The sequence below is a fragment of the Dendrobates tinctorius genome, unplaced genomic scaffold, assembly GCF_039654945.1.
Source record: "Dendrobates tinctorius isolate UK_male_01 unplaced genomic scaffold, ASM3965494v1 ptg000097l, whole genome shotgun sequence".
Classification (NCBI taxonomy): domain Eukaryota; kingdom Metazoa; phylum Chordata; class Amphibia; order Anura; family Dendrobatidae; genus Dendrobates; species Dendrobates tinctorius.
In genome coordinates, this window is record NW_027361765.1 from 25,634,913 (window position 1) to 25,662,494 (window position 27,582).

The window sequence follows — 27,582 nt, forward strand, 5'->3', positions numbered from 1 at the left end:
ATCCACATCCCTCCAGTCACGCACAAACCCTGTACCTGACCTTGGCAAGCCAACATTTTCTCTTGCACCCTGAGAAGCATCCTCCCCCTCTTCCTCTTCTTCCTCTTCCTCCACCTCGTCCAGGATAGTTCCCTGAGCAGACAATTCCTGACTGTCATCAAGGCTTCCCTCCTCGTCCTCCGCTGCAGACGCCTGATCCTTAATGTGCGTTTAAGTTTGCATGAGCAGATGCATAAGTGGGATGCTCATGCTTGTGATGGCGTCATCTGCGCTTACCAGCCGTGTGCATTCCTCAAAACACTGAAGGACTTTACAGAGGTCTTTCAGCTTTGACCACTGCACACCCGACACCTCGATGTCTGCCCTCAAACTGCCTGCCCGTGTATCCTCCCACAAATGCATTACAGCCTGCCTCTGTTCGCACAACCTCTCAACCATGTGCAGGTTGTAATTCCACCTTGTTGCAACGTCTATGATTAGGCGGTGCTTGGGGAGGTGGAGCGATCGCTGCAGAGTCTGCATACGACTGGAGTCTATGGGCGAATGACGGATGTGCGAGCACAGTCTTCGCACCTTATGGAGCAGGGCTGGTAACTCCGGATAATTATTTATGAAGCACTGCACCACCAGGTTCAAGATGTTAGCCAGGAAAGGTATGTGTGAGTTTTGCCAGGGCTATGGCCGCCACAAAATTACGTCCGTTATCACTGACTACCTTGCCTGGCTCAAGATGTAGACTGCCCAGCCATGACTCAGTTTCTCGCTGCAAGTAGTTGGGCAGTACCTCCGCAGTGTGTCTGTTGTCGCCCAAAGACATCATCTTTAAAACAGCCTGCTGACGCTTACCACTAGCTGTTCGACAGTGGGACACCTCATGTGCAACACTGGCAGCTGTGGATGGAGTGATTGAGCGACTGCGCTCTGTCGACGAGCTTTCGCTTCTGGAGAAGGAGGAGGCGGAGGGTCGAACGCCTACAGCCAACTGTTGCCTATACCGTGGGCTAGGCAGCACTGTCCCACCGCCACTGTCACCTGTGGACCCTGCATCCACCACATTCACCCAGTGTGCAGTGATGGACATGTAACGGCCCTGGTCATGCCTACTGGTCCATGCATCTGTTGTGAGGTGCACCTTTCCACTCTCTGATTGTTTGAGTGCATGGACAATGCGGTCTTTCACATCCAGGTGGTGGGCAGGGATGGCTTTTCTAGAAAAGAGCCGACTGGGTAGGTCATAGCGTGGGACAGCGTAGGCCATGAGCTCTCGGAAAGCTTTGCTTTCAACCAAACAGAAGGGCATCATTTCTAATGAGATCAGTTTGGCAATGTAGGCATTCAAAGCCAGTGTACGCGGATGAGAGGATGAGTACTTACTTGTCCTACTCAGTCTCTGCTAGGGTGAGCTGGACTTGAGAGCTGCATAAGGTGGAATTAGCGGTGAACATGGCGGACTGAGAGGGGGTTGGTGATGGTGATGGCCTAGATGCAGTCTTTCATTGGAAAAACATTGTGATTCCCTGACTGCTGTGGCCTTGCTATGAAACCTGATCTTAACACACAACTAGAAGCAGTCGTGGAGCGTGCCTACGGTGGTCCTGGATGCCTCGTCACAACCGGAGAGCTAAATAAGAATAAAGTAAGAAAAGAGGAAAACTAACTCCCCAGAGCAGACCCCAAAGGAAAGACAGCCCCCCACATGTATTGACGGTGAAGCAAGATGAAAACACAAACAAAGGCAGAAAAATATGCTGAGCAAACGATGGGGCCAAACTAACTTGAAAGGAAAGATACTGTCTGCAATCTGCCAAAAAACCCTACCAAAAATAATGTCCAATGCTTCTGATAACAAAATTAACCCTGAAGTCACTAGACTTCTCCCACTATATCAGCACTCAGGAATATTCTGAGACAGAGCAAAAAGAGGCCAGTAAAATAAAGGACAAAAAGGCAAATTGGCAAATACAGATAAATAAAAGTGGAAATTCAGCACAGCCCAGCCGGGCTGGCTGACCACACAAAAACTGAGTTGACCAACAAGCGCAAGTGTGAACACTAGCAAAAAACAAACTTTAACTTGAGATGACTGGAGCAGAGCTGAAGTCCTAGACCTGAGAAACAGACTGAATCACCAGCAACAGGATAGGGCGCTGGCTGTCTTATATCCAGTCTGATACTCCAGAGATCCAATCACTATCCTCCTCGTCAGGTGGCAGACCATTACCAATTAAACTAACCTCACTACCTCCTGTCACTACCAGGGGGAGAACGGAAGGAGAACTCCCAGCTGGTGGAGCAGAAAATGAGCTCATAACACGTACAGTTCTATATGGTGTTGGAAAAAATGAACGGTCTGTAACTGTGCAGAAAAAAAGAATAAAAGTATTAGTGCTGTGTAAAAAGCAGTTTGCTCAGCAGTGTACACAGCAATACAGCTATCAGGCAGCCTAATAACCAGTGCTGCTGCATACAAGAATCCTCCCCTGTCACTGCACACTAACTGTACAGCACAATTGATATCAGCACAAGCACATAAGAACTTCTTTATATCTTTACAGCCCTAACTCTCTCCCTACTGATAAACAGCAACCTCTCCCTACTGTTAAGATTGGCAGAAGTAAAATGGAGGTCGGCGGTCAGGGCTTTTATAGACACTATGATGCCCCCCCAAAGCAAGTCAATTACTGCAATGCTCTTCTCTATGATGGTGGTGGACACTGCACATATCATCTTGTTGCCCACAGTGTACATCCTTGCTCATTGGCTGAAAAAAAGGCACCTGCAAGCATTCTGGGAAATCGGACTTTGGCGCTCGTTTTTGCCAACCGCATGGCCGACTTCACGCTATGGTCAGTTTTCGGTCGGCGAAACCCGACTTTCGCATAAGTCGGAGACTTATGAATCTGGCCGACCTGTTTCGCTCAACTCTAGTAACAACTGGTGGGTTTCATTGAAATACTAAACATTAAAAACACTGTATGCTGCTGTCATCTAGTGGTGTGGAGGTCAGTCTAGTTCAGGATTTGTTTATTTGTTCATGGTTATCAGAGTGAGCTTGACAGCACAATCTGTTATGACACCTGCACACACCCCCAGCTGCACTAAACACTTGCTCAGACAAGACACGATTGGCTGGTCAGCACAACACCTCCAAGGCATAGGAGGACACCTCATGCCAGGAGTCCAGCTGCGAGACCCAATAGCTGAAGATCGCAGAGGAATTAGGGAGTATGCCGATTTTGTCGACCAGGTATTGCTTGACCATCTTTAAAAACTATTCCCTCTTTGTTAAAAAATGAAATTGGCCTAGGCTTCTGCTGTGTGTCTCCCTCACCTCTCCTCCTTGGTTGGGCAACGAAGCTTGCCACTAGTATTTGTCTAGTAGAAATTTTTAACATTTTCCACCATGAATTTTTTTTTTGGTATAGCACCATTTTAGAATACCTCTCCGCCTCAGGAAGAGGTGCAAAGTTCTACTGATAGCGTGGGTCTAGCAGGGTGAACAACCAGTACTTTTTTTTTTTTTTTTTTTTTTTTCCCCCAGGATGAATTCACAGAGGTTAGGGAAATACAGCAGTACATAAAGTCTGCCATAGGTGCCAAGGTCCCTAAAGCTAAAACCTCCGTCTTCACCATGATGTTTCCTCTTCATCTCTGCACTGATGATGGCATAATTGCCGCTCACGATCTATGTGGAGTCCTTAAAGTTTTGAAGAACTGCCCAAATGTCAGTCATCCATGCCCACTCTTCAGTTGCTGTGTGGAGGCTGACAAGAACAAGAATACTGATTGGCATGTTGGAGCTCATATTCCCCAACTGGCCTTTGCTGCTCGCAAAGCCATGCCAGCATGTGCAGTGTGGAGTTCCAGCTCATGGTGACATCGCACACCAGTTGCTGCTGCAGTAGCAGCAGCAACATTGCCAGAGTGGCGACAGCTATAGCTGACTTGCGTAAATGGGCGCTGACGTGGCTTACCTTGTCCAGAAGCTCTGGGAAATCTGGGTAGGTTTTCAGAAACCACTGAACTACCAAGTTGAGCATGTGAGTCATGGCCATTATCACATGACCATGCCTTGTTGTATGTAGGTTCAGCAGCTAGAGCTACAGATCGTCCGGTCTGTTATTACTTTCCATAATTGTGCGGCGGTGTTCCTTTTGTCTCCTAGAGAAATTTGGCTTCAGTAGAGCCTGTTGCTGCTTCATTGAGGTAGTGCTGCAAAGCTTTCAGCTGATGTGGACAACATGCTCTGAGATAGCACACTGGAAATGGAGGAGCTGGAACTGGTGCAGGAGGTGGAGGAAACCCTGATTAGAAGTAGGTCAAGCAATCCTCGGCATCAGTAACACATGCCGTGCCAAGGTAGTACTCTGCCCTGGCTTCCACAATGTTAACTAAGTGTGCCATTAAGGAAATGTAGCATACCTGGCCACAATCGCTTGTCCATGTGTCGGACGTGTGAAGTAGACGATTCCAGTAAACTGCATTGGTAAAGGCAAGGATGATCATCCTGGACACGTGCTGGTACAAGGCAGCGAGACCGCATTCAGAGAAATAGTGGCGGCTGAGGGCTGTGTACTGAGGGACCAAATCTGTACACCTGTAGCAGGAAAACTTTTGCTTTTTATTTCAAACCAACAAAATTTCACACAAGCAGATTCTACAGGATATATGACAATGATCAATTTGGAACAAAGATATTTTGAACTGTACCAGGCAGTTTTTTAAAATTTAAACACACTGATTTTATACAAAGAACATTAAACTGTATGGTTGACTAATTGAATCTCAGAACAAATGTTATAACATAAATATTTTGATAGTGTACTTCATGTATTACACTAAACATGTTAGAGTGTAAAGCCAGGAAAAAAAAATCATAACGAGTGTAAAACAGTATTCCTCTTCAGTTGGTTCCCTTCTTCTTCTCCTTTCTCGGGAGACTGGGGGGTCTGCCTCCACCTGCTTGCTGGAACTCGATTCCCAGGTGCCTGGGCTGTAAGTGACCCGGCTCCAGTAGTGCTCGGAGGGCCCGACATATAGAAATGGGCAACAGCCCCCTGTGTCACCAGCACCAATGCCTGCTCCTGAATAGGAGGTGGGGAACCCCAAGGACAGTACAATCTCATGGGGGTGGTAGTTGCCCCATCTCAAGGAGCCTCTCCTAGGCCTATTCTTTACTCCATAAGGGTTCATCCTGCTCCCTTCCTTCTGGGATCAGACCAACAGATTACTGGTCCCAAGCTCTTCAATGGATCTCCTTAGTCATTGTCATTATGCACCAGGTCATTTTTGCCACAGAATTTTCACCCGAAACACATTTTCCCCCTAAGAATATATAGTAAAAATATCATTTTTCATATTTTTTTTTTCACAATTTCGCTGCATTTTCATTTTTTTTCCCCATATTACAGACATTATGTGGGTTTTAAACGAATGGTGTCAATCAGAAATACAACTTGATTTGCAAAAAAAAGATTAATCTTTTATGGCTCTTGAAAGAAGGGGGAGGGGGAACTGGAAGGCTAAAATGGAAATTGGTTATGTTGGTAAGAGGTTAAAGAATGTGGAAAATTAAATCAGAAGTGTTTGACAAAGTTCTTGGTCCATACCTAATGTTTCCTCTAGATTATTTATTGGCGTTCCTCAGCCCTTGGCCAGAAAATGTGGGCTACATCCATTTAACAGATTTATAGTTTTTGTATTGTTTTTAATATCTTTATGAACAATGAGAAACTTAAAGTGGTGAAAATTTGGTATTTTTCATTTTTAGGAGATACATTTAGTAGCGCATTAATTTTAAATAGCATATCAATGCATTTAAGTAATTTTGGTGTACTGTTTAAACATCTTTTTTAAAAGTTCTTCTCAAGATTGAATTTGGCTCTGTTTTAACTTTAATGTGAGCAACAAGGAAAATATTAGCTGGTAACAGGGAAAATATATCAGAAGTAGATAAGCAGTTGAATATGTGATTAGGTGGATATGGTATTTGATAATTGATGAATTTACCCACGAACACTCTCATTTTTGCCACCTGTTGTTTTCTGCAGTGGAACTTTCCTCTTTTGATGTTTGCATGGAAGGTTGCACCAGCTCTGTGCTGCGGGAACACGGTGGTGATTAAACCAGCAGAACAGACGCCTCTCACTGCACTCTACATGGGAGCCCTCATCAAGGAGGTAAAATGAGGCACTAGTAACATTATGCTTTTTGCAGATACTTAAATTTAACAACTTAAAATTAACTTTATGCAGACCATCTTCACACACCATTTTTTTCCCCTTCATGTTTATTTTATTAGGCTGGGTTTCCACCAGGAGTTGTTAATATTTTGCCAGGATATGGTCCAACTGCAGGCGCAGCAATAACTTCTCACCCTGGCATAGATAAAGTTGCATTCACTGGCTCCACAGAGGTATGTATGTTTTCTCTTAATTGAGGATCATTTCCCTGAATGGACGGCGTAAATCACGAGCAATGCACAGTCTCCTCATCAGAGGAAAAAAAAATCTCTACTTTCAAATGATCCTGTATAAAAAGTTGTATATTGTCTTTTATAGAATCATTAAAGGAATGTGTCATTACTTATTGTTTAGATATTGGATTTTTATTTATTTTTTTTATAATCTTTATGAAAATTAAGACTCCTTCCATTAGGGTATGGGTTATTCTATTGTACATTTTGGCATAAGTAAAGTGAATTAACACAGGAGAGTTGTGACCACAACTGACAGTGGATCCTGTATATTGTATACACCGTTAAGGTCATTGAAATCCTCTCTGTGATGACAAGATTGCTGCAAAGTCTTCTATATAGAACAGTGAGTCCAACATATGGCCTAAAGGCCAATGCAACAATTGGAAGACCTCTGTTTTTTTTTTTTTTTTTGGGGGGTGGGGAGGGTTAGATTTCTTTTTTTTAAGTGTTGATTTTGAATATTGAGGAGGAGAAAAATTAAGAATTTTGTTTTAATATACATTTAAAATAAAGACCTGATTGTATAGAATAGGTCAGTTTCTGACGGCATACTCCTATTAATTTTATCATTTCTGGGATATTATGCAGAATTCCTGTAATTTTGGCTTCCAAGCTTACATTTAATTTTGAAAATTGTGTCTACTAGTGAGACTCCAGGGTTGTGTACAACAGCAGAAATTCAAGGGAGCAACTTAATACTCCTTTTGATGCTAATTTATTTACATTTGTGAAAGATCTTAATAATGACATCTCTGGTTTGATTTATGATAAAACCGTGCAGTGAAACGTATGTTGCTGCGATTTATTTGTGACAGATACTCACTCCAGGTTTCTGACGCAGGAAATCTAGTACAACATGTATATGTGAATCGCATATGTACACTGGGTGCAGAATTATTAGGCAAATGAGTATTTTGATCACAACATCCTTTTTATACATGTTGTCCTACTGCAAGCTGTATAGGCTTGAAAGCCAACTGCCAATTATGTAAATCAGATGATTTGCATCTATGTAATGAGGAGGGGTGTGGTCTGACATCAACACCCTATATAAGGTGTGCTTAATTATTAGGCAACTTCCTTTCATTTGGCAAAATGGGTCAGAAGAAAGATTTGACGGACTCTGAAAAGTCAAAAATTGTGAGATGTCTTGCAGAGAGATGCAGCAGTCTTGAAATTGCCAAACTTTTGAAGCGTGATCACCGAACAATCAAGCGTTTCATGGCAAATAGCCAACCGGGTCACAAGAAGCGTGTTGATAAAAAAAGGAGCAAAATAACTGCCCATGAATTGAGGAAAATCAAGTGTCAAGATGCCATTTGCCACCAGTTTGGCCATATTTCAGAGCTGCAATGTTACTGGAGTATCAAAAAGCACAAGGTGTGCCATACTCGGGGACATGGCCAAGGTAAGGAAGGCTGTAAATTGACCACCTTTGAACAAGAAACATAAGATAAAATGTCAAGACTGGGCCAAGAAATATCTTAAGACTGATTTTTCTAAGGTTTTATGGACTGATGAAATGAGAGTGAATCTTGATGGGCCAGATGGATGAGCCCGAGGCTGGATCAGTAAAGGGCAGAGAGCTCCAATCCGACTCAGATGCCAGCAATGTGGAGGTGGGGTACTGGTATAGGCTGGTATCATCAAAGATGAACTCGTGGGACCTTTTTGGGTTGAGGATGGAGTGAAGCTCAACTTCCAGACCTACTGCCAGTTTCTGGAAGACATCTTCTTCAAGCAGTGGTACAGGAAGAAGTCGGTATCGTTCAAGAAAAACATGATTTTCATGCAGGACAATGCTCCATCACATGCATCCAAATACTACACAGCGTGGCTGGCCAGTAAAGGTCTAAAAGAAGAAAAAATAATGACATGGCCCCCTTGCTCACCTGATCTGAACCCCATAGAGAACCTGTGGTCCCTCATAAAATGTGAGATCTACAGGGAGGGAAAACAGTACACCTCTCGGAACCGTGTCTGGGAGGCTGTGGTGGCTGCTACACGCAATGTTGATCGTAAACAGTTCAAGCAACTGACAATCTATGGATGGAAGGCTTTTCAGTGTCATCGTAAAGAAAGGTGGCTATATTGGTCACTGATTTTTTTTTTTGTTTGTTTGTTTTTGAATGTCAGAAATGTTTATTTCTAAATTTTGTGCTATATTGGTTTACCTGGTGAAAATAAACAAGTGAGATGGGTATATAGTTGGTTTTTATTAAGTTGCCTAATAATTCTGCACAGTAATAGTTACCTGAAAAAAGATATCCTCCTAAGATAGCCAAATCTAAAAAAAACCCACTCCAACTTCCAAAAATATTTAGGTTTGATATTTGAGTTTTTTGGGTTGATTGAGAACAAAGTTGTTGTTCAATAATAAAAAGAATCCTCTCAAATACAACTTGCCTAATAATTCTGCACGCAGTGTATGTGCTGAAGGCAGCATTGTTTTGCACCAACCTTTTATTCTTATGGTCACCATTACTTCACTTTGCTTAATCATGTTTATTAATTTTACAAATATGTATTCCGGTAAGTGTAACAATTGAGCATGCGCAATAGTTTCTCTTCCGCATAAGAGGACACCAAAATTCAAAATGGGAAATATGATCCACCTACACTCCTGTTCTGCAATCCCATAAGATGTTATTCAGTGCCCTTACTTGGTTACTGTTCTTGCTCCAAATGATTAAGGATAATGCTACTAAAAATCTCCATGTTCCCAGTTTAATTTCTTTTTTGCTCTTCAGAATCCTCTGTTTTAACTAGACCTCCCATTGGCCCTTGTGCTGGATTATAAGCCAGCAGTGAGTAGGAACGAGTTAACAACTATCCGGACACTCTAGGATAGTGTGAAAAAATGGGGCACTTTTTTGCCATGTCCGTGTGTTGTTTGTTTTTTTTTTTTTTGTTTTTTTTATGTGAAGAAATTTATACAGATTATTTAGACACTAATTATCATTATTTTACATTGAATGCAGCCCATACTTCCGTTATGATGACATTAGCTGCTGACATACATCGGTTCTAATCTTGATTTATTATGGTTTTACAATATGTACATAAAATAAAAATTGTCTACTTATTTTCTGGACAAATAGAAATCAAAGTTCACAACTTTGCCCCTACCCACCATAACTGTCTTAACTCCTCTGACAGCTTAACAAAGCCTCATCATAATGTCCTGTCCAAGACACTGATACAGGTAAGAGGTACTGTAATGCGCAAACCACCAGAACAGTAGCTTTGGCAATAGATTAGTCCCCTAACCTTCTGCCCCTTGTGGATTGGAAAAGGGCTATAAATGTATTAATATACTGGGAATTCAGCATTGCATGGTGTATAGAGCGGAGTGTGTACGTATAGAGACTCTGCTGTATACATTAACATACAAGAGTGCTCTGTGTCTGCAGCAGAAGCATGCACAAGGGCAGTGTGAGCTCTGCTGAATGAAGCACCACCTTCCCACATGGCAAACCACACCCACCTGTAAGTTTCCAGAACCTGAAAAGTCAGGGAAATTTTGACATGAGCTCACAGGAAGTCAGCCAGAGATCATGTGACCAGGAGAGCAGCCTTTGTTACAGAAGGTTTTGAGAAAGTAAGGTAGTTAGTATGGTGCCTGTCTGTGGTAGTTGGTTCACATGAAAGAGACTTGAAAAATTATGGCTAACCCTATTAAGGTCAACTAGCTTAAGATTGTCCCTCTTCATATTTCTAAATGCTGAAAGTTAAACTGAAACTGCAATTTCTTAACTTATAAATGTTAAAATCTTTCAATGATGGGGTTCTAGGTGCCAACACAACATTTGATTGCAAAAATGAATGACTGGTAGAGCTCGGACAAACATTGACCTACTTACTCTCTTAGGCTACTGTGAGAATCATGTGGGAATAGTGGATGAGGGCAGGTATGTCTCACCCAGATACCTTTCCAATGTGGCGTAGTCTGGTCAGTATCTCACCTGGTTACTAATGAATAATGGGAGGCGGATATAAAAGGATGCCAGGTGGTTGTGTGAATGTCTCAGCCTGGGGACACAGAGAGAGCCTGTCTGTGTGAGAGACACACGTGAATGAAAGCAGTGCCCACGGTAACTGTGGTTTCGCTGGACGGGAGAAGCCCGCCAGTTGGTAGTTAGGTTGTACCTTGTTTAGGCAGTGCCGGACAGGCAAGGATTTGTTTTATGTTTTTATTTCCTTTTATGCATTGCTTTCACCTTTAATAAACCTGACATAGGTTTGCGCCTGAGTTTCATGCTGAACGCACGTGACCTTTGACCCCAGCAAAAGCGATCCCGGAGTGTTTTATCACATTGTGGAGAACGTGGGCATCACGTTGGAAGCATGAGCATGGAGGACGTGGTGAAAGCGCTAGTACAGTCCACCGCCGTCCAGCAAGAAGCTAATCGGGTGATGATGGCCCAGCTGAAGTTGGTGGACATGACAGCTACCGATCGTTCGCTTCAGCAGGTGGCACAGCGCCTGACAAGCTTACCTGAGGTTAACCTGGAAGCAGAGTCGAGAGTGATTCACGTGAGTCGGTACTGGCAGAAGATGACCACTGAAGACTACGTCGAGGTATACCTGACCACGTTTGAACGGACAGCGGTGCGAGAAAAATGGCCGAAGGCACGATGGGCCGGCCTGATTGCCCCATTTCTTTCCAGTGAGGCCCAAAAGGCTTATTATGACTTAGAACCTGAAGCCGCGCAGGACTTTGACAAACTGAAAGCCGAGATCTTGGCCTGGCTGGGAGTGACGACCGCTGTCCATGCACAGAGAGTGCATCAATGGACTTATCAGCCGGATAAACCACCGCGGTCACAGATGTTCAACCTGATCCACGTGACGAAGAAGTGGCTACAACCCGAGGTGCTGACAGCGCCAGAGATAATCCAGAGAGTCGTCATGGACAAGTACCTGAGAGCTCTACCGCCAGCCCTGAGGAAGTGGGTAAGCCATGGAAATCCTACGACGGCAGATCAACTGGTGGATCTGGTTGAACGTTACTCCATGGCCGAAGGACTCCGAGACGACGCTACCCCACCTCGTTCTTCATTATCTCCACGTGGAACCGGTAAGACTGTTCCAGGGAGTAGGGGAGAAGGAAAAATCCCTAAGACAGTGGGGGGAGGAAAACTGGACTGCCCGCACTGCGAGGCCGAGAGTAACGAACCATGGTCTAAGCAAGGGGCCCGTTAGGTGTTTCCGCTGCCAAGAGATGGGCCACATTGCTGCGAACTGTCCGGTCACTGCTGAACCCATGCAGTGCGACATCACAGACTCTAAAAACCGCATGTCTATGGTTGCACGGGTAGTGAGTGAATGCCGGTCAAAAGGATGTGGAAGAACACTTGTGTGATTTAACTGTTGATGGCAAAAATGTGATGACATTGTTAGACTCAGGAAGTGTGGTGACTCCGGTGAAGGCCAGTCTGGTGTCAGCCCCGACTGGACCATCAGACATAATTTTCTGTAACGTGTGTGCATGGAGACACCTGTTCGTACCACACCACGGTCATATGCATTACTACTTCCTATGGGTCTGTGCAACATAAAGTGGGACTCATCCCTGCGTTATTGCATGATGTTATCTTGGGCCGGGACTTTCCTCACTTCTGGCAATTGTGGGAGAATCAGTTGATGCCCCAGGGTAATAGTGTACATGGTTCTTCTCCCAGGGCGCGTGTGGGTCCCGATCCCCTGGATGAGGTCCCCCCGGAAGACTCGGGGGAAGAGTCTGCTGGAAATGACCTGCAGTTCCCGTTTTCAGTCAAGGTGGGTGATACGGAGGAGACCAGGGAAGAGGAGGAGGCCGACAGCCATCCACTTCCCTGTTTGCGGGATTTGGAAGTTCAGAAAGATGACTTCCCAAGCGAGCAAATAAAGGATCCTACCCTTTCTCAGGCTAGGACAAATGTAAAAGTGATAAATGGGGTACCCGTGGAACCTGGCTCTAGGCTGGCATATCCTTACATGGTCCTGGAGAATGATTTACTATATCAGATAGAGAAAAAGGGGGAAGACACGGTGCAACTATTAGTCTTAGTCGTGCCAAAACCCTACCGGCGCCAGGTGCTGGACCTGGCCCATGGACAAGTGATGGGAGGTCACCTGGGAGTCCAGAAAACCACCGAAAAGGATATTACACTGTTTTGTTTGGCCAGGCATGCATCAAGATATTCGTGTATATTGTGAGTCTTGTCCTGACTGCCAAGCCTCTGTGCCTAAGCTCCGGTTCTGTAGCCCTTTGGTACCCCTACATATTATTGAGGTCCCGTTTGAGAGGATTGGGATGGATTTAGTTGGGCCCCTTCCACGGTCTGCACGTGGACACCAACATATCCTGGTCCTCTTGGATTATGCCACTTGTTACCCGGAGGCCATCCCTTTGTGTAACACGGCCACCAAGACGTTTGCCAAGGAACTGGTGCATGTGTTTAGTCGGGTCGGTATAACAAATCAGATACTCACCGACCAGGGGACTCCCTTTATGTCCAGGGTAATGAAGGAGCTCTGCCGGTTGTTACAAATCGAACCGTTGCGCACATCCGTGTATCATCCTCAGACGGGTTGGTCGACCGGTTCAATAAAACTCTGAAGCAGATGCTGAGAAAGGTGATAGACAAGGATGGGAAGAACTGGGACTATTTACTTCCGTATTTGCTTTTTGCCATCAGGGAAGTGCCCCAGTCTTCCATGGGATTCTCGCCTTTCGAGTTATTGTACGCCCGACGTCCTCGCGGACTGTTAGACGTCTCCAAAGAAACCTGGGAGGGTCAGGTCACTCCGTTTAAAACGGTGATAGATCACGTATCCCAAATGCAAGACCGTATTGCGGCTGTTATTCCTAGCATCAAAGAACACATGATGCAGGCTCAAGGAGCACAAAAAAGAATCTATGATAGGGGCGCCAAGATCCGTACGTTTGCACCCAGAGATAGGGTGTTGATCCTCGTCCCCACGGTGGACAGTAAGTTCCTAGCAAAGTGGCAGGGCCCCTTTGAGATTAAGGAAAGAGTTGGTGAAGTAAACTACAAAGTGTACCAGGCAGGTAAACGGAAACCTGAACAGGTTAATCATGTAAATCTGATAAAACCCTGGAAAGATCGGTCTGCCTTGCCAGGGGAGCTGGCCCGTCCCGTCTGCTCGCATACCGTACTGGAGGTACGGGTGGCAGAGACTCTCTCGGAGCGGCAAAAGACTGAGGTCAGGCAGTTTCTACTTCACAACCAAAAGTTTTTCTCAGAAAAACCCGGGCAGACTACGCTAATGAAACATGACATCGTAATGGAACCTGGTGTCACAGTTCACGTGAAACCCTACAGAATTCCGGAAGCGCGCTGTGAAGGCTATGTTAGAGTTAGGTGTCATTGAGGAATTTCACAGTGCTTGGTCCAGCCCGATTATGTTAATTCCAAAACGGGACGGCACCATCTGGTTCTGCAATGACTTCAGGAAACTGAATGCGGTCTCAAAATTTGATGCCTACCCTATGCCCCGGGTCAACGAGTTAATAGATCGGTTAGGAAAAGCCCAGTATATTACGACCCTAGACCTAACAAAGGGGTATTGGCAGATCCCTCTGGCTGAGGCGGCCAGAGAAAAGACAGCATTTGCTACGCCGGAAGGTTTATTTCAGTATGTGTATATGCTGTTTGGACTGCACGGAGCACCGGCGACCTTCCAGAGACTGATGGATCGAGTCCTGAGGCCACATAGGCAGTACACTTCGGCCTATTTGGATGACATTGTCATTTACAGCTTGGACTGGGAGACTCCTTTCCAGAAAGTACAAGCTGTGATTGACGACCTGTGGGAGTCAGGTCTAACCGCGAACCCCAAGAAATGTCACATCGGGCTAGAAGCCCGGTATTTGGGGTATGTAATTGGGAGGGGTATTGTTAAACCCCAGGTCGATAAGATTCAAGCGGTTCAGGACTGGCCGCAACCTGTCAACAAGAAGCAGGTGCAAGCCTTTCTGGGGATTGCCGGCTATTATCGCCGGTTCATACCCAATTTTGCAGCCATCGCTACCCCCCTGAAGGATCTTACCAAAGGGAAAGACTCTGTCATGATTAAATGGAATTTAGCGGCTGAAGAAGCCTTCCATAGCCTAAAACGGGCACTTTGCTCTCAACCCGTACTGGTGACTCCGGACTTCTGCAGCGAGTTTGTGGTACAAACGGATGCCTCTGATACCGGTATCGGGGCCGTACTGTCACAAGTGAGGGACGGAATGGAACACCCAGTCCTCTATCTCAGCAGGAAGCTGAATAAACATGAGCAAAAGTTTGCAGTCATAGAGTGCCTAGCCATTAAGTGGGCACTAGAGGCCCTCAAATATTACCTGGTGGGCCGAAAGTTCAGGCTGATCACTGACCATGCCCTGCTCAAGTGGATGCACTTGCACAACGAACGGAATAGCTGGGTGACCCGGTGGTTCCTTGCCCTGCAGGCCTACACTTTTACGGTGGAGCACCGCCCAGGGGTACAGATGGGGAATGCAGATGCCCTGTCCCGAGTGCACTGTTTGGCGGGTGTCATTGCTCGACCGGAGTGGTCTGAGCAGAGGGGGGGATATGTGAGAATCATGTGGGAATAGTGGATGAGGGCAGGTATATCTCTCGCCCAGATACCTTTCCTTTGTGGCCTAGTCTGGTCAGTATCTCACCTGGTTACTAATGAATAATGGGAGGCGGATATAAAAGGATGCCAGGTGGTTGTGTGAGTGTCTCAGCCTGGGGACACAGAGAGCCTGTCTGTGTGAGACACACGTGAATGAAAGCAGTGCCCACAGTAACTGTGGTTTGGCTGGACGGGAGAAGCCCGCCAGTTGGTAGTTAGGTTGTACCTTGTTTAGTTAGTGCTGGACAGGCAAGGATTTGTTTTATGTTTTTATTTCCTTTATGCATTGCTTTCACCTTTAATAAACCTGACCCAGAGTCAGTTATACCCGGACCCCGGCTGTGCGCCTGAGTTTCATGCTGAACGCACGTGACCTTTGACCCCAGCAAAGGTGATCCCGGAGTGTTTTATCACACTACGTTCCCATTAGCTTATTTAACCGTCCATATTAGGACTGAAATGCACAGGCTGACCGTGGTTCTCCCTACTTAAACTTCTAACCTAAGATGCATATGAGGCACTAAGTTTAGGTTTGGAGAACCACTGCCAGATAATGGCATTGCGGGTCCTTATATGGACCATGGGATGTGCTCTTGTGAACCCAGCCTGAGGATGAAGACCGATTTCTATTCAGTATCTCTTCAGTTTCTGAGAGAAACAGCACTTCAGCTACTCCATTTGAAAGGTTGAGGCGAGGTCTCTATATCCGGACCTTCACCAAAAAAAAAAAACCTTATGTCAGAGTAGATACTTTCTAAATTAATATTAAAATGTTTTAATTTCTGGAAGGGGTAAAAAAATATGGTCTTGAAGATCAAAGGATCATGTTATACTTCTAAAATTAAACTTTTACCAATACTAAAACACACTTTCTAATGGGAAGTGGCAGGTAACACAAATATGAGAAAGGGGTATTTTAAATAATAGCAGATGGTGGTTTTTTTTTTTTTTTGTTTTTATATTATTCAAGACTGATCTAGATGTTCCAGATTTCCCGCAAAAGTGGTCAACATTATTACATCTTAAATGCACCTATTGTAATAACAATTTGTAAACATGGAGTTTTTCTTTTCAATTTATGAAAAAAATGCTTCCATGAAAAGGGAGGGAATTCGATATCCATCATGACAGTGTTATACCCTTACTGAGAGACTGTCACATTAATACCGCAGCTTGTAAATTCCAAGATTGGCAATTCCTTTAGAGGTACCTGGCCTTTAGATACTTAATTCCTGTTGCTTTGGTAAATGAATTCCAAATTAATTCTGCTTTAACGACTTTGCAACATGGCTATTGTCTTTTTCCATGATATTTTTTTTTTTTAGAAAATTGTAAATGACTTGTAAACTTTTGACCTGATCTTGGTTTACAGTCTAAAAATTGATCAAAAGTGCTGAATAATGCTTCAGATGGGACAGTTTGTATCTCGCACTTGGCTGATATTCCATTCCCTATGCAAACCAAGGGCTGAGTGTTTGATCTTGACAACTGTTTATATAAATTCGTCCACCTTGGTTATCGGGTTCCTGTAACTGAATGGGTGGTGAAACCACTGTGCCATGATCCGAGGAGAACATGGAGAGGTGTGACTAGGTACCTTACCAAATCCGACCTCTGATAGATGGCGGCTGATGATGCCGCGATCTGAGGAGAGATGAGGGAGGCGGAACCAGGTGCTACAACAGGACTAACCTCTGGTGGATGGCAGCTGACACCACCAAGGGGACGGGAGGCAGGATCATCCCAGAATGGTAGACACGTGGGAACAGCTGATAGTCGGGTAGGTATACAGGAATATGAGTACTGGGACCTGAGAGCAAGCAAGTTAGACACAGTATACAACGTTGCACAGGGACCTCCCACCTGGTGGAGGTGCCTTAAATAAGGGTCTACCAGACAATGGCTTAGGCCACTTTAGGATGGCGCTCACTCTCCTGTTAAGAGGACTGTATCGCACGTACGACCTAAGCACAGTGCCCAGCAATCTGTGGGCCATGCACAGATGGTTGTGGCAGCAGCAGCAAGAGGATGAGGGAGAAGTGCGGGACCACGGCGGTGAGAGTCAGTGTCTCTCAAGGTAGGGGGTGCAGAGGTGTCGATGCTACAGTACCTTGACTGGAAGCTATAGTAAATCCTTATTGTCTCTTTCACACATCAGTTTGTTTTTGTTTTTTTTTGGTTTGCTTTTGTTTTCTTCCCCAAACAGACTTGACTTGCTTTGTAGAGTTTGAGCTCACAACACTGATCAACCTAAGACAGCATCCACATAAAGAAAAAACAAATGTATTGTGCAAATTATATTGTTGGGTTTTTTTTTGTTTTGTTTTTTTAGTTAGAACATTTACAACAAGGATAGTTTTTACAAATGTGCAGAACCAAAATGTGTCCAGAATACTGAAAAATAAAAATGGACAGTTTTTCCCTTATGGGGAAAAAAGACAATCTGACAAGTAAAACCAGACTAAAGGTCAACTGTTCTCAAAAGGGGAAGGTGTGCCTATCCACACGCAATACATAGTTGTAACAGTCAAGCCCATCAGAGAAAGAACTAATTTCTGTAGCCAATTTTAAAAGGGATCATGTCAAACAACTCATGCTGCCTAAACCGTGGGCAGTATAAATCGTAACTTTGCAGCTCGATTGCTGCCAGATATATAGTGTGTCCATAAAGGCGTGGTGCACTTTTGGCCAGTCACTGGTAAGCAGCAAAAAGCGATAGAAATATGACATCTGTTCCAAATAAAATAAAAAACTCACCCAGTTTCTTACCTATTCAGTGCAGTTCGATGTGGGCTCCATTTGTTGCCCTACACACATCCAAACGATAGTGAAGTTCTTGCCACACACAAGATTCTGTGATTCTCTAAGTGATTACTGTCATTGATACGCTAAATGTACACATGTTGCTTCACATAACCCCAAAAGTAAAAGTCTAAGGGCGTCAGGACCGGGGATCGTGGTGTAGTTGTATACTTTCCTGTGACTGGTCAAAACTGCACCACAACTTTACAGACACACTGTATTTAAACCCTTCGCACCCGGACCATTTTTTGTGTTTTCGTTTTTTGCATTTGTTTTTTGCTCCACTTCTTTCCAGAACCATAATTTTTTTTTTTCTGTAGTGATGAGCGAGCATGCTTGCCACAACTCTGTTCTCGTCCGAGCATCTCACTGCTCGAGATGCTCGGAGCTTGCCGAGTATTTCCAGGGTTGTTTATTTGAAACTGGGGTTTGTCCATCACACAGATCACATATTATTGCACTCAAAATTGTGCCATTTCAGGTCTCCATTTAAATTTTTTTGCAGTGTCTTACCCAAGTTATTGACACCAGTTTGCTGAGAAAAAATAAGTTGCCTACAGGCCAGATATTTGAAACTGGGGTTTGTCCGTCATACGGCTCACATATCGGTGCACTCGAATTTCAGCCACTTGTAGTGAGCATGGAAAATGTTGTCCTCCATTTAAAATGGGCAAGGTGCATGGCAAGGGATGGGGAGCTGGATGTCATGGGCAAGCTGAAATTGTGCCACAACAAACACCCACATTTTGTCGCCTGACCTTCCTGTCCCAATTACTAGGGGACCACAGCAGCACACCACTATTGAACCCAGAGCAAAGTGACTGAAAGCATTATCCGCTATCCAGCCACCACCACCCTGTTTTCCACAGTCAAGTCTCAGTAGCCACGAGTCTGGACCGCATATTCCTCACCCTTGTCCTCCTTCCTCCCACCATGCCGAGTGCCCTGAGACAACTGATCCCACACTTGGACACTCCAAAGAGCTGTTTACTTTTCCATTTATAGATTCAGGTCTCTCGCCCCGTCCACTTGAAGCAGGGCAAGAGGAGATCACATGTAGCGATGCCCAAATATTTGAGCAGTCACGGTCACATGAAGGCGACGGTGGGAAAGTGTAACAAGAGGTGGACGATAAGACACAATTGCCAGAAAATCAGGAGGAGGGAGTAGAAGATGAGGTGGTGGATGATATAGTAACTGACCCAAGCTGGCAGGAGGACGTACAGAGGGAGGGAGGTGTAGCAACCCTACAGGCAGGAAGAAGCAGTGTAGTGGCCACAGACAGAAGGCAGGCAACAAGTATGTCATCACTAGCTGGAGGGAGAGGGGGCCTTAACTTGGGATACTTTCCTCCAGGTCATCCTAAAAGAGCAGTGCTACGCCATATGCGCTGCTGAGATCTGGGAATGGGTGCACATGAGTGACAGTGGAACGAGCTGCTGCTCTAGCTGATGAGGCACTCACCATCAAGCCTCAGTGGAAAAAACTACTAGCCGGTGAGAAAAAACCTACCAGCTTCCCAACGCTGGCTACCCCTTGTCTTTCGTCCTCTAATGTACACCGTCCCACTAGATTACCAACTCATGGCGAACCTCATGTGAGCGTGCCTCCCATTACTCCTGCCTCATCTTTGGGAATATGATGTGGATGAAAAATAATAGAACGCAGGTCTTATTGATGTGGGCAGCCTGGTCATCTGCAAACCCACTGTCCAGGTGTTCGGAGGTAAAACAGCTACAGACCACCTTTGCTTATCCAGTATCTACAGACACCTTCAACTGGAGAAGAGCTGGATTCACTCCCTAGTGATTTGCCAAGTGGCCCTGATATATTGGCTCCCATACCAGGAGTCTATGGGGTGCGAACCACAGCCACCTGTTCATCTGATCATCAGCACAAACATTTACAGGAGGTCGTGTTGGATGGCCAAAAAGTTGTTGGCTTTCGTGACACTGGGGCTTTTCTCACCATAGCCAATCCCCAAGTAATTCAACCAGAAGCAATTCAAAAGGGACCAGGAATTGCCATTCAATTGGCTGGAGGTACTCAGATGTATTCCAAGAGCGAGTGTGGCCCTGGATTATGGCTTTGGGGCCAAACAATGCATGATCGGTGTGATGAGCGGCCTTCCTGCAGACGTTCTTCTAGGAAACGATGTGGGGAGTCTTCAATGCCACTTTGTTGGTGCGGTAACCCGAAGTCAAGCCAGGAGAGCAGCAGATGGGGGTGTGTTCAACCCGTCAATGAAAATAAGATCACCAGAACTGATGTCACAGCCAGTGAGTGATTCTTCTTGTGGGAAGCATATGAGTGTCTGTTAGGATAAAGTTCAGTTTAGATGAGATAGACAGACCCTACCCTAGCTAGTTTTAGAACTCGGGCTGAAATAGGGCAGTTAGTGGAAAACAGGGAAAAAAATTACCAGGGAAAATGGACTCCTATGTCGGGTTACCAACACTGACTCCCTAGATAAACCCTGGACTTATAGCAAACAGCTGATTGTCCCTTGGAAATAGTGTTTCCCTATTACACCTTGCTCATGATATTCCTACTGCTGGCCATCAAGGGAAAACCCGCACTGAGAGACGATTGACTGAACTTTTCTATTGGCATGGGATTTCTCAAGCCGTGGCGCATTTTTGCCGAACTTCAATATCTGTCAGCATAGAGGGTGACCGGGAGATCCACCAAAGGCACCCGTGCAACCGCTCCCTATAATAGATAAGTTTTCAAAGAGTAGCTGTCGATTATCATTGGACTCTGGCTAAACCAAGTAAATCTGGAAAGTAATACATTCTCACTGTTGTGGATTATGCCACTCGATATCCAGAAGCTGTGGCCTTGTCAAGTATTTCTGCAGCCAAGGTGGCCAAGATCCTGGCTACCATTTTCACCAAAGTAGGATCTCACTTAGAAATCCTATCAGGCCAAGGCTCCCAGTTCATGTCAGAGCTGGTACAGTGTCTCTGGCGCACTTGTGGAATATGAGCGATCCGAACGACACCATATCATCCTCAAACAAATGGACTTTGTGAACGATTCAATGGCACGCTGAAACATATGTTAAGGGCCTTCACTGACAGGGATGCACACTGGGAGAATACCTACCCCATCTCCTATTTGCCTATTGGGAAGTCCCCTAGGAGTCCGCTGGGTTTTCCCCCTTTGAGCTCCTCTCTAGAAGAAAGGTCAGAGGACCTTTTAACCCTGCTAAAAGAATATTGGGAGGGACAAGCTGAAGATACAGGAACCCCTGTTGTTCCATATGTCCTAAAGCTTCGGGAAACCCTGGCTCAACTTACTAGTTTTGCTCAGGATCATGTATGGATTGTTCAAACCAGACAGAAGACATGGTACGACCACAAAGCCCGCTATTGGGAGTTTGCAGAAGGACAACAGGTCTTAATGTTTGTTCCCCATCGGCAAAATAAACTGCAGGCAACATGGGAGGGTCCCTTCTGGGTTCTCAGAAAACTTAATGACACCAATTACCTCATTATTTTAGATGACCAGGATTTAAGACAAAAGACTGTCCATGTGAATATGATTTGAGGAGTACTATGACCGGACCCCACCAGTGATAGCCAGCTGTCGGCTAGCTTCAGTAGACAGGAGGAAGGAGGACTCACTACCTGATCTTGTGGAAGCTGCAAGAGCCACATCCACTGTGGAACAGGTGCCTCTGAGAGATCCTCTAGATTCCTTACAGAAAAACAAAATGCTGGGGGTTCTCAATCAGAGACAGGCTGTTTTCTCATCCTGACCGGGTCAAACCACAGTAACATAACATCATGTGTACACTCCGGGAAACCGTACCATTCAGCAGCATCCTTACCAGGTACCAGAATCTGTTAGAAATGCCATGCAGCATGAACTGGAGGAGATGCTACAGCTTGGGGTAATTCAGGCCTCCCATAGCCCTTGGGCCTCCCCTGTGGTGCTAGTACCCAAGAAAGATGGGATTACTCGATTTTGTGTGGACTACAGACAACTAAATGACCATACCATTAGTGATCCTTATCCAATGCCCTGTATTGCTGAACTTCTAAACTAGCTAGTTGGGGCCCGATATGTCCACTACCTTGGAACTCAGTAAGGGATATTGGCAAATCCCCCTGATGGAAGGAGAGAAAGGTCGGCTTTCATAACCCCCTTATGGTCTGTATGAATTTCTAAACATGCCTTTCGGAATGAAGAATGCCCCTGCAACCTTTCAGAGAATGGTAGACCAGATACTTCGAGGATGTGACTATTTTGCTTGTGCCTACTTGAATGATATTGCCATTTTTTGACAGACGTGAGAGGAACACATGAACCACTTAGCAGTTGTTCTTGACCGGATTCTTGCAGCAGGCCAGACCATTCGACCTGATAAATGCCAATTGGGGATCGTAGTCCAGTACCTAGGACATAGAGTAGGAGGAGTCAAAATCCAGGCTTTTAGAGATTGGCCTGTACCCCAAACCAAGAAACAGGTTATGGCTTTTTTGGGCACTGCCAGTTATTACCGAAAGTTTGTTTCTCATTTCAGCACTGTGGCCAAGCCTCTTACAGACCTCACCAAGAAAACAATGCCCCGGGTGGTGACTTGGACTCCAGCCTGTGATGAGGCTTTTAATCTTCTGAAGGACGTCCAGGTCTGCGACCCTGTTCTGGCTGCTCCAGACTACAAGAGGAGGTTTATTGTGCAGACGGATGCCGCCTCTTATGGACTGGGGGCTTTACTCAGCCAGGTGAATGAAGCTGGGGAGGAGCACCTCATTGCCTACCTCTGTTAGAAACTGCTGGACCGAGAAGTGGCCTATGCAACCGTGGAAAAGGAATGCCTGGCTGTAGTATGGGCCCTCAGGGAACTAAGGCCATATCTGTATGGACGAAAATTCACTATGATTACTGATCACAATCCACTCACTTGGTTGAACAGAGTCTCTGGGGACAGTGAACGCTTACTACAATGGAGCCTTTCTCTTCAACCCTATAACTTTACAATACAATATAGAAGAGGCAGCCAATACCAAAATGCAGATGGATTGTCCAGGCAGGAGGAACCCTGAGTCCCGTCAGCCATGACCGCGTGTACTTGACCAGTAGCCTGTAGAGGTCACTAGTCTGCACACAAATTGAGGGGGGAAGGGGTTGCAACAGCATGTCCCTCCCTCGGCCTGTGTTCATGGACTGTATTGTAATCCGGCCTCGGTCCACCTCACTTGTACTGCATCTAGTGAGGGATTCCGTCTTTGTTCTTCTCAGCATGGGACTCGTCCAATACACAAACCTGTGAGATAGCATGGAGCCAGTTACTTCTGGAATCTTCTCAATGTATCCACATGTTAAAAGTTGGTATGAACCTCCCCCATCGATGGGCTGATCCACAGGACAATAGACTCATGTGTTGGCTAAGTCAATTGTGTGGTGACCTGCGAAGGGCTGGGATCTTATGCTGAGGTGAGATCCCAGTGACTGTGTATTGTTAGAAGCTGCCACGTGGGACTGTGTTGTGTCCCTCATCTGCTGGATCCATTGAATTCACCCAAGAACTATTTCTATTTTCCTGGTGTCAGATTGCTGGGTGGCGCCCCCGAATCTGCTCCCTTTGTGTGGACTCATTACGGACACCTGTATTTTTCGCTTTATAAGACGCACCCCCAAATTTGGTGAAGAAAAAGAGAAAAAATTTTTTTTTATGTTAAATGGAGGTGTGTCTTATAATGCCAGTGTCCGTCTTTCAAAATATATATATAATGTCCCTCATCCTGGCACATTGCCCCATTATGCTGGCACATAGCCCCCCATCCCATCCTGGATATGGCCCCCCCGGTCACTATATGCCCCCTGCTGGCACTCACATGGCACCCCCTCTCTCTATATGCCCCCCTTGCTGGAATTCACACTGCCCCTCTGTCTCTATATTCCCCTTTGCTGGCATGCACACGGGCCCCTCGTCCCTATATTCCCCCCTGCTGGCAAGCACATGATAAAATAACAAACACATATCTCACCTTCCGGTGCTCCCAGCTTCCCAGTGACTCTTCCTGTGTCTGTGCTGACATCCTCCTCCTGCGAGGGTGCGCGGCAGGAGCTGCTCATTCAGGCACTTCATTGTAGCTTCAGGACCTTCCGTCACATGCCAAAAAAATGGTTATACAGTATGTTCATGTATACCCCCCAGGAGTAAATGTTTGTCAGCCCATACACTTAGTGCATGGGCATTACATGTATAGGCGAACTGCTCCTTTTTAGTGGGAACTTTTTTTTATGACTCCCTCCTTCACGTCTCTTCCAAGGGGCATTGGAGTGCCTCCAAATTTTTGGCAGCCCTTGTATTCACTTCAAAGGCAAACACTATGGGAGAACCACTTCCTAATAATGGGGTACATTATTTTCAGGAGGCCCTCCTGTGCGTGTCTTCAAAGAGGTATTGGGGGGCATGCAAACTTTGGTCAACCCAGCCACTCACTGCATATGCAATAACAGTATAGGAGAACCACTGATTAATGGGAACAACAAAGCATACCCGGCTGTTGGCTCTCTAAGAATAGTGAGGGCCGACTGCCGGCCCTTTAAGAATAGTAAAGGTCGCCTGATGGCCCTATAAAAATAGGCTTTGTGACTTTCAGAGTCACTCCTTCATAACTGAAGCAGGATGTGTCTGATGTGTCCCACACCACATGGCTAAATAAGGTTGTAAAATGTTAAAATGGCGTTTCAGAGTGAATGCATTTGTCTTGGCTGAAAGCAATGTTAAAGTTCAAAAATGCTATGTGTGAACATATCCCAAGGTGTGGAGGAGCATTTTTGTTGTTTATTTTGCCTTGTATACAAGTTATTACCCTGGAAAGGATGTTCCTTAACATATTTCCAAGGAAAATCCATTTTGGTTTTTTGTGTGTGTGTGTGTGTGTGTGTGTGTGTGGCATAAAAGTGGCATAAGACCCCGACAACATTATTCTCAGAAGTGATCTGGGAGTCAGAAATGCTCCCAGGGGTCTACCCCATGCTGCTCCCATGTGATTTGAGCATTGTTCTCATCGATTTCTGAAATTCCTAATCCCTCTGTAGACCGCTGGGGTTGGGGCGCTGGAAAAATGCTCGTGTTTCCCATAGACTTGCATTGGGCTCATTGTTCGGTTCGAGCACCCGAACATTCCAATTTGCTTGACCCAAGCAACGAGCACCCAAGCATTTTAGTGGTCGCCCATCACTATATTTTTCTGTCAATATGGCCGTGTGATGGCTTGCGTTTTGCAGTACAAGTTGTACTTCCGAACGAGAAACAGAAGAAATTGCAAAAAAGTGCATTTCCACAACTTTTTTTTTTTTTTTTTTTAAATCTTGTTCACTAAACTCTAAAATTGACCTGCCATTATTATCCAGGTGATAACGAGTCTAGAAATACCAAACATGTATAGATTTTTTTTATTTGAGTGGTAAAAAAATGGTGCCAATTTCAGAAACCCCATAATCTCAATTTTTCTGGAGGTTTGTCCTTTTTGCGCGTTGAGCTAACATTATCAATACAATTTTGGGGTAGATAAGATCGTTTTTGAATTTTTCGTTATCATTCCAGCCATTACTGATTTTGATTTCTTCCTACATTTTGATAAATCGGCATTTCAGAAAACAAATGTGTATTTTTTTTTTTTTTTTTTCATTTCTTTTTTTTTTTCTTTTTTAGCTTGGGGCAAAAGGGGTGATTTAAAATATGTATATTTCAAATCACCCCCTTTTGCCCCATGCTAAAAAACCCCCCACTAAATTTCGTATTTATTTTCAAGCTTACTTTTATAAAACTGCAGTGGTCTCTTAATTTTTGCCAGAGTTGTATAGTTAAAGTTTAATGATGAACAAGTGTGATCTTCACTGCTTGTTACTTGCTCAAGCATGAGGGTTCCAGCCCCTCTTGTTGGACGCTTGTTAGACAGAAAATAAACATGCAGGGATAGCATGCCAGTCTCTGTAATGCCATAGCAATGTTGGTAGTTTTATTACTGTGATTGGCTTGCCGCATAGCCTCATCTGGTCAATATTAGACCCTGGACGCTATGCTCAGTGAAGTGTACCTAAGGAAATGGGCAGAGTAGGGAGAGTTGCTGCTGAAAAAGGGACAGATTTTTAGCTGTGTATATGCAGGGACTAGACACAATTTTATATTTCTTTCAACTGCAACAACAGCCTTTGTTAGGGCTAATTATAATCACCATTAATACTGCTGTTGTCATCATTTATGGAGAGACTGTAGGACAGGATAGGGTTAATTGCATTTCCTTTCTGCTGGAACTTGGAGATCGTCTTTTTGCTCTTAATGCTGCAAATTGGTCTGAGCGGGGAAATATTATGCAGCATTTGTACTGCGCCAGTTGCTCATCAAAATCATACAGTCAGACTTGGTTGGTTACCAATACCATCAGTTTATTGCTGCTGCAGTGTAAAGGGTCTTTCTCACATAACGAGATCGCTAGCGATATCGCTAAAGCGTCACTGATTTTGTGATGTAACAGCGATCTCGCCAGCGATCTCACTTTGTGTGACACGCACCTGCGACCGCCCCCCCCCCCCCTGCTGGATATCACTAATCATGCTCGCATGTCCCTGGCCATTTTCTGATTGTTGGTGTCTCACTGGCCGGCATGCATCGCTGTGTTCGACGCCGACTAGCAACGTCGCAAAACTCATGGACGCAGGCGGAAGTCATCAGGATCGCTGCAGTGTGACAGGTAACAGCGACCCCCGACGGATCGCTGTATCACTGCTGCGTCGCTGGAGAGAACTGCCTGTTTTTCAGCTCACTAGCGACCACTTAGCGATGCATCAGCGATCCTGATCGGATCGAATCGTTGTCAGGATTGCATCTCTAAATGTAACGGGACCTTAACAAGTGTATCTGAGGTGTGAAAATTTTCCTGCAATAATAATCCTGCAAAGTTTTTTCAATAGGGTATATCATGCGTAATTTAAAATGGGCAAGGCGCATGACATGGGACAGGGAGGTGGACGAGATTGTGATCACCAATGCCATGGGCAAGGTGAAATTGTGTCTGCTTCAGAACCATAACAAACAGGCACATCATGTCGATCAAGCTTCATGTCCCTTTTTTTAGGGGCTCGTGGAACACCACTCTTGAAGTCAGACCAGTGTTGAAAAGGTTATTGGATGGATTGCAGATAATTCCTCCAGTCACTTTGCCAGTATCACCTTGTCTTCCAGACAGTCCAGTCTCAGTAGCCGTGATTCTGGACCACCTAATACTCACCCTGATCCTCCTTTCTAGCACCATGCTGAGTGGCTGGAGACAAGTGATCCCACACTTGGACACTCCAAAGAGCTTTTCATATTTCCAATGATAGGTTCTGGCCGTTCGTCCTTCCGCTTCAAGCGGGACATGAGATCGCATGCAGCGATGCGCAAATGTTTAAGCAACCACTGTCACAAGAAGGCAATGGTGGGAAAAATTACTGACACTGGGTGGATGATGAGACACAATTGCTAACAACTGATGTTAAGTTAGCAAGTCAGGAGGAGCATCATGGTGTGGAAGACTAGGTGGTGGTCGATGAAGTCACTGATCCAACCTGGGAAGGTGACATGCAGAGCAAGGACAGCAGCCAGAAGGGGAGGGATCTACAGCCCCACAACAGTTAGGAAGAGGCAATGGGGTAGCCAGAGAGACAAG

General features: G+C 45.2%; 1 protein-coding gene across 5 annotated transcripts in view; it reads left to right on the forward strand.

Moving 5' to 3' along the window:
* ALDH1A2 (aldehyde dehydrogenase 1 family member A2) overlaps positions 1-27,582 on the forward strand; it is a 113,604-nt gene that overhangs the window by 50,745 nt on the left and 35,277 nt on the right. For all 5 annotated transcript variants that reach the window (XR_012234392.1, XM_073586976.1, XM_073586974.1 and 2 more), the window contains 2 exons: positions 6,051-6,179; positions 6,302-6,415. Coding sequence is in view for 4 of the 5 variants with exons in the window: in XM_073586976.1 (XP_073443077.1) it covers positions 6,051-6,179; positions 6,302-6,415 (243 nt within the window). In the remaining variant the exon portion in view is untranslated. The remainder of the gene's footprint in view (positions 1-6,050; positions 6,180-6,301; positions 6,416-27,582) is intronic.